Genomic DNA, 7375 nt, shown 5'->3' with positions numbered 1-7375 from the left:
TCACACCACACAACACTCCTGGCCAGGAGACCAATACTCCTGCACACTTCTTGGGGAGCTCTCACTGGGACTAAGGGCAAGAGTCCAGCAACTCTGCACATGTGTGGTGCTGAGGACGAACCCACGGCCTTGGACATGCCAGGCAAGTGCTCTACCACCAGCCTTAGCCCCAGCCCTCTGTGTGGATTTAATGTGAAAACTTGAGTTCATTATTCACTTCTCCCCTTCTGCCTCCCTGATGTGAGGGAAAGAGGCTGAACAGAGACAGCCCCAGCTGTAGACATGCCCAGCGCCAATCACACATCATGCCTGGGAAATGTCCTTTCCTTCTGACCATGTGCTGGGACAGGGAGTGATCTACCCACAGCCACAGACCTGGGATTCTAGGCCTTGGACTCTGCCAGCAGTATCTGCTTCTCTTCACCTGTCAGCACTTTGCTTTAAAGTGGTCTGGGATGAGTCATCTTTCCATCCACATACAGAAAAGAATACTCAGTGCATGTATGGGTGTAGATAGACTTCTCTAGATTTATTTGTGTCGTGTTATATATAGATATATGTATATACCTTTTTCTTTTTTTAAATACAATCTATATTCCCTTCCCCTTTCCACCAAATGCACAAAAAGGTATAAACCCTTCCAGGGTTAACAACGAGCTCCCGAAGATGGTCAGAGCCAAGAACCATCTGTCAACACCCTAAGAAACAGCTCTCCTTCTTAGACTCTGGGGTCCTAAGGCAGCAGTGTTCCCATGACCCAAGGGGAGGAAACAGGAAACAACTGTAGTGTGATGGGATTCTGGGGTCAAAGTGCCCAGTGACCCCACAAAGGCAGACTGGCTCCCAGGATCCTCAGGGTGGGAATAAAGGTGCTGCCCAAGAGGCGTGGGTAGGGAGCAGGAGCAGGAGCACGAATTGGGGGTCAGGCATGCAGAGATGGGGGCAGGAGGACACCTGCAGGTTATGCTAGAGACACAGGAACCCCCATCTGGACTGCATACCTACCAAGTGACAGAAGTCAGGGAGTGGGACAGGGGTTGAGCTCTTAAAGAAATAGAAGGAAGCATGGCAGGGAGATGGGGCAATGGGACACAGAAGAAAGTAACATGAAACAAAAAGTACCAAGAAAAATGACCTGTACTAGGTGGCTCCCTAGCAAGGCTATGACCTATGCTTTTGGCGGGAGGAGGAGGTGGAAGGTCATCAACTAGTATCAGCTGGCCAGGGGCACAGGAAGGCTCTGAGGATTCCTAATGAGGCAGGCAGCTGGGACTCCACATTTCCAGGGAAGAAATGACAGTCCCTTCTTCAGTTCGACTTGGACCAAATCTTGGCGCTCCCTCGGAGCCTGGCAAGGGGGGAAAGAGGGGGAAAAAGAGAAGATGCAGGGGTTCCCCTGGCCCCTGGAGGCTCCCCCAACTTGCAAAGGACTAAAGGGCGTGGATCAGCAAGGTCGCTGCAGTAAAAACAGGGTACCCCGAGCTCACCCTTTGCCCTTTGAGGCTTTCTTGCTGGGCTGGCGCTGGTTGGTGCCAGGAGCAGGTTCCCTCAGCTCGGTCAGGTGTTGCTCAGGGTCCTGAGAAGTGGCTGCAGCTGCCGCTGCGGTTGTCACTTTAATAGTTTTTTTAAGGTTGGCAACCTGCCAGGAGAAAGGGACCAGGGGATGCTGGGAAGGCTCAGCAGCCCCTGGCCCTTGTCTGTCCGCTACAGCCACATCCAAACCCTCTGCACAGGATGTGTGCCGGGACGGGGCTCACCTCGCTCTCGATCTGCTGCTTCAGGCCCAGCTGCTGCTCCTTGTGCTGGTTGGCACGGCTCACTTGCTCCTCGATGCCTGACAGCACAACTTCACAGCCCACGCACCTGCCACGTCAGTGCAACAGGCTGGGGTCAGACCCAAACAACCAGACTTGCACAGAACCCTAGCACTCGGCGAGCCCTTGTCCGAGGTGAACCTCACGGCTGTGTGTGTGTGCGCGCGCGCGGGCCTGCAAACTAGCTACAACCATCCCCCAGTGGCAAGATGGACCCAAAGGGGAAAACAGGGGGAGGAAGTGCCTGAGGTGACAGTCCAAGAGAGGAGCAGGAAGTGGAAACAAAATAGGGCAGGAGACACTGGGGGGACAAGTGGTGAATTATGATTAAGGAGACAGTGAGGACTGCGGATGTGGCACAAGGCCCAATGCTCAACCCCTGTGCTGGCGGGGCGGGGAAAGACATAATAAAGTCAGACAGGCACACAAAGAAAAAAAGAACAGGAAGAGCCATGCAGCTTATGGACAACGGTGTTACAAACCAAGGGATAAGTCCAACCCACGGCAGATGACCAACTTTCCAGTTAAGATTCCCTAAAGAAAGCTGGGTGTGGTGCTCCACGCCTACAATCCCAGAGCTCAGCAGCCTGAGGCAGGAGGATCGCCATGAGTTCCAGGCCAGCACGGGATAATAATGAATTCAAGGCCAGCCTAAGCCGGGGGTGGTGGCGCACACCTGTAATCCCAGCACTGGGGAGGCTGAGGCTAATCCTAGCCTGGGCTACAAAGTGAGCTCAAGGTCAGCCTGAACTACACAGCGAGACCCTGTCTCAAAAAGACAAAAATAAAATAAAATTTAAAAAGGCTAGCCTAAACTACATGGTAATACTCTGTCTCAAAAAACACCAAAAGGAAAGAAATTCCTCAAACAGCACTCACCCAGCACTCACCCCCTATCTTTCCCCAATTACTGCTCCCAGGGCACTGCCCACACCCAGGACCCTCCTACGAAGGAGCTCACTTCTGCCTTCCCCCAGGCTCTACCTCTGGACCCTGCCCTCTCCCACCCAGAAGCACCAGGCTCTTTAGGGGCAAGCAGGCCCACGACCCAGGCCTCACCACTCCTGCAGGGTGCGAGCAATGGCACTGAGGTCCTGGCGCTGGATGTCTCGGCCGATGCTGTAGTCAACCTCCAGCCGCTGATTGCGCTGGTCCAGGGAGCCTCGGAGCACATCTGCGTACACAGCCTCAATGACGAGGTCTTCCAGCTGCCGCACATTGTGCAGGGCCAGGGCTTCCAGCAGCACTGCATAAGGGATGCACTGGGGGGCAGGGAGTCAGGCTGGGGTTTGTGGGGTTCCTTGGCAGGGAAAAGCTTCCCTGAATCACGCTCTCTCCTGGCTCCCTTGCCCAGGCCCATGGGCCACCTCTTCTGGTTTTGAACCCATTCCTTCCAGAGGCTGGTCTAAGGCAAAATAAGTAAAAGTACCCCAGCCCAGAAACAGCACCATGAGAAGGACGGTCCTAATAAAATACAAGGCTCATTCTAACCCACCTCCCTTGTCCAAGGTCAGCACCACATGGCGGGGAAGGTTTAGAGGTGCGGCACTCAGTGTGCCATCTACTCCCCACCTCCTTCCAGCCCGGTGCTCTTGTTGACGCAGCACCACAGACAATGGCCTGATTTCAGTAAAATCATAAAAATGACTCAACAGCCCAGTAACAATTGGGCGAGGGTGGACTGGGGGCTGGGGAAGACAAGTCAACAAAACACAGGAATACAGAGGTGCCTCTGGCTTCTACAGCTCTAATTCGAACAAAGAGAAGCCAGCACCTCATCAGGAGAATGCCTTGCTCCCAGCCGGAGGTTCTGCTGGCAAGGAACTAGCTACATTGCAGGGAGGCAGGCAGTTGTTCAATGGCTCATGAGCAGCATCCCAGTTGCTATTTTTATCAAAAACACAAAGATGTTTACTTAGATCTTAAGTTGAAACATAAAATGGGAAACTAAGAATATCTGGCCTCAATAGCTGCAATAATGAAGCTGAGATAGACCTTGGTGGAGGGGTGGTATAGAGAAGCAGCCGCTGGCTAAGAGCTGCCTGGTACAAACTGCCAGGGACACACTAAAGGATGTGCTCGGCCTCTTGGGCTTTGGAAGGGGTCAACTGTTACTCACCTTAACTTTGGCAGCAAGGGTGACGACTGAGAGGTGTCGCAGCTTGTTCTTCTGAGCCTCTGTGAGTGGGGGAAGATTCCTGGCTTCAGCTAAGGAGAAAGGACAAAGTGTAAGGAACACTACTTTCAGCTTTGCAGAAAGCCCTAGCTTCCTTCGGCTGCATTTTCTTTTACGTATCACAGAAGATTGTAACCCTATACACTGAGGTTATCTGGGGCATCAAAGGAACTTTTTTTGTGTGGTACTGGGAAATGAACCAAGGGCCTTCATACTGGGCTACATCCTCAGCCTCAGCCCTTGTTTTAAATTTTGAGACAGGCTAAGTTGGCCAGGTGGGGCTTGAACTTGGGATCCTTCTGTCTCAGCTTCCCACAGTGCTGGGATCAAGGGGTGTACCACACAGAGGGCTCCCAGGAATGCCAAATCCCTCCAGAAATTGCCCTTCTCCCATCTCTTCTGCTCCAAAGCTCGAGCCCCTCTGGTTACCTAAGTAGTCAGCGTATGTTCCATAAGCAAAGACTGTCAGCAGCCGGAACGTGGAAGCAAAGTCACTCTCAGCCAGCTGCAAGGTATGAGGGAAGAGGACTGACCGGAAGGGCCACCCCTGCCACCCTCCCAGCCACCCTGTCAGCTCCCATCCTTCCCAGTCAGTATCACCTCTCCTGGGTCGCCAAGACACATGCTCTGCCTCTCTCTTACTCTCCCTACAGGAAGGCTCATTTCTACCCCCCAGCCTTTGCTAAAGTTGGCTCCCACTCCACAAACCCCTCTTCCTGCATCCACCATCCAGTCTCTACCAGTTCACTCAGGGTTGAGAGCACTGTGTTCAGAATCTCCCAGACATGCACCGCGTTGGCTCTCAGAGTGCACTACTTCTCAGTCTGAATCTGTGTATTTCGCACTTCAAAGACCGCCGCCTCAGCCTCAGCCTCATCACAACTGGGTTGAGGGCCTCTGCTCCTGGCCTACCTCATCAAGTGGTGGACTGCTTCACCCAGGGCAGCTCACCAGGGTCTCCTCTCCTCCTGCTATGGGTCACTCATTCTGGTGTTTAATTTCTACAGAAAGCTCTTACTTGAGAATGTCTTTCCCTTCAACAAGATTATAGACAGTCTCTGGCATCCCACTAGGACCTAGCAAAGCTACATATGTAGTCAGCTCTCTCCATAGACACTTGTTAAAATAAATGACTTACAGATGTATACCCATTCCTATTACTTCTCTGACTGGAATGTAAACTACAGAAGAATGTGTCCCATGTCTTGCACTTTTCTGTTATCCCCAGACCACTGGTACAGTACTAAACAAGCACCATTAGGAAGGGCTTCTCTAATCAGCTGTAGCGGCATACAGCTGTAACTGTAGCTACTTGGGAGGCTGAGGCAGGAGATCAGGAGTTTAAGCTAGAGGAAGTGCTTCTTTTTCTTCACTTTGGTTGACATTTCTTTAGTGCCACTACATATGAAAGCAGGGATAAGATCGCTACAGTCTTGTCCATACCAGAGTGATGCAAAAGGCTAAATCCATCAACTCAACCACAGGCTTTCAAAACCATGGCTTACAGTTTACCCATATACCACTTCATGGTATATAAGGACAAGGGGCTGGTGCCACAAGTCTTAATGACCCACCTGCTTTGTACTTTCCATTGTCACATCTGTGTGAACTGCCCTCTGCTATGTTTCTAGTAGCGTGCCATGTGTCTTTGGGAAAAAGATAACTTCTCCCTACTTTAAATTAATGGTTATATGCTGCCCAAGAGAAAAGAATAGCGATGCTAATTTAACATGTTCATTCCTTCCCTTTGTACCAAACTTTACGCTTTCCCATACTCTTACCTGATTCCCACAATAAGAGTGAGGGAAGTAACTTTTTTTTCTTTTTGCGGTGCTGTGGTTCGAACCCAGGACCTCATTCATGGCAAATAATTTCTATCACTGAGTTACACACCCAGCCCTCATCTCTTTTTTTCTCTTTAATTTTTTCACCTCCATTTTTAAGAGAAAACTAAGACCCTAAAATAAATGTGTCCTCATCAAGGTGACACGATTATTAGGAGGTTTCACACTGGTGGAGACAGGATAGAACTCTGGACTCCTATTCTGGATGTCATGGGATTTACTTAGTGAAAAGTACTACGTTTCACTTGCTTGTGTACAATTGCAAATTACCACTTAATCACTACAACAGCCTTTGTTCAACTGAATGGCTACCTCCTGGCAAACTGAGTTCTCTCCACCCACTCTCAAACAGAAACTTTCGCCCTGCACTTCCCTGTGGGCTCCCGGGGCCAGCAACCCACCTCTCTAACATTGGGCATATCCAGCAGTTCCCCAAACACGTAGACACCAGGGGCCTCCAGCACCTGGTGAATGAGTGTGGCCAGCGCCGCCCCCTTGGCCGACTTGGCCAGGAGCAGAAACTGCTCCTGGTTCTGCCCTGTCACCTTCACCTCCGCACTCATGGCTGCACTGAGCCGGGGGGACCTGGACTCAGGTTGACTGGAGCTGCAAGAAAGAGGATGTGAAGCTAGAAGTCCCTGAACACTGGCAGGCCGGGAAGGCAAGGGCGAGGGGCTGGGCCATGGCTGCGCGTCTGCAGGGAGCTCAGAGAGAAGTGGTTTACAACCCGGATCTAGGAATCCGAAAGTCAGCCACTTCCGCGGCTGCCACGCCCACCCCCGGCCCTCACCCTTGGGCCTAATCCCAAGCCCCACCACGTGCACCCCATAGAACTCCACGGCGCGGATGCAGCGAGCGAAGGGGTGTCATAACGTGTCCATCCCAACCACGACGCACCCTCAGCGGCCACCCGTGTCCCGCACGTGCCCCCAACCACGTGACCTCACCCCCAGGCTCTCCGCACGTGGCTCCGCCCCCTCCCTTAAAGAGGCCGTCCAGAGATCGTCGGCTCCCGCCGATTGCCCCGCAGTACCCTGAGCCAGACTCTGCGGGCCGCTACCTGGAAGCTTCGTCTTCCAGGGTACCGGGCGGGGCAGCCGCTCCGTCACCTCCGGCAGCTGTTCCGAGCCTTTCCTGCCACCTCCCTACAGGGTCGCTCTAGGCAATAATCTCGCTGGCCGGCTTCCGGCCGCACTTCCGCTCTTACAAAGCAGTTCCGGGCGGGACGTACGCCGCTTCCGCCTTCGTACCTCTGAGACTCGGGGGCGGGCATAGGCTTTCTACTTTCTGGATTGGTTGCCCGGGAAAGAATGACAGGGACTTTATTTTCCCTTGCTTTGTTACAATAAAACTTTATTTGTAGAAGAGCGTCGGAGACTGTGTGCAGCGGCCCCCAACTCTCTCGGCGTTGAGCGTGTCGGTGTCGGCTTCCCCCTGCCCAAGATATGGGGATGAGGACGGCGCCGGCTTCCTGGGACCATAGGAAAGCTGTAGTGGAAGGAGAAAGAAAGCAGGAAAAAAATGAAAAGAGGATGAGAGGA

At 52.6% G+C, this 7375-nt stretch overlaps 1 protein-coding gene across 6 annotated transcripts; it reads right to left on the bottom strand.

The window, feature by feature from the left end:
* Positions 1–502: 502 nt before the first annotated feature.
* On the bottom strand, positions 503–7026 carry Cops7a (COP9 signalosome subunit 7A). 6 transcript variants are annotated; one of them, XM_005378822.2, is made up of 8 exons: positions 6868–7026; positions 6236–6440; positions 4420–4495; positions 3934–4022; positions 2874–3076; positions 1758–1863; positions 1488–1639; positions 503–1348 (listed from the first exon to the last, which is right to left on the bottom strand). In XM_005378822.2, the coding sequence occupies exons 2-8, from the start codon at positions 6395–6397 to the stop codon at positions 1309–1311; spliced, it is 828 nt and encodes a 275-aa protein (XP_005378879.1). In that variant the 5' UTR covers positions 6398–6440; positions 6868–7026; the 3' UTR covers positions 503–1308. The 6 variants fall into 6 exon arrangements, with proteins under 6 accessions (XP_005378879.1, XP_005378876.1, XP_005378877.1 ...); XM_005378819.2 differs by having other exon boundaries at positions 6895–7026; XM_005378820.1 differs by having other exon boundaries at positions 6782–6874.
* Positions 7027–7375: the final 349 nt, after the last annotated feature.

This window comes from Chinchilla lanigera, unplaced genomic scaffold (assembly GCF_000276665.1).
Source record: "Chinchilla lanigera isolate Chin_1 unplaced genomic scaffold, ChiLan1.0 scaffold00012, whole genome shotgun sequence".
In the NCBI taxonomy this organism is placed as follows: Eukaryota; Metazoa; Chordata; class Mammalia; order Rodentia; family Chinchillidae; genus Chinchilla; species Chinchilla lanigera.
Note: the sequence above shows the minus strand (reverse complement) of the source record. Positions and strands in the feature narration are given on the sequence as shown.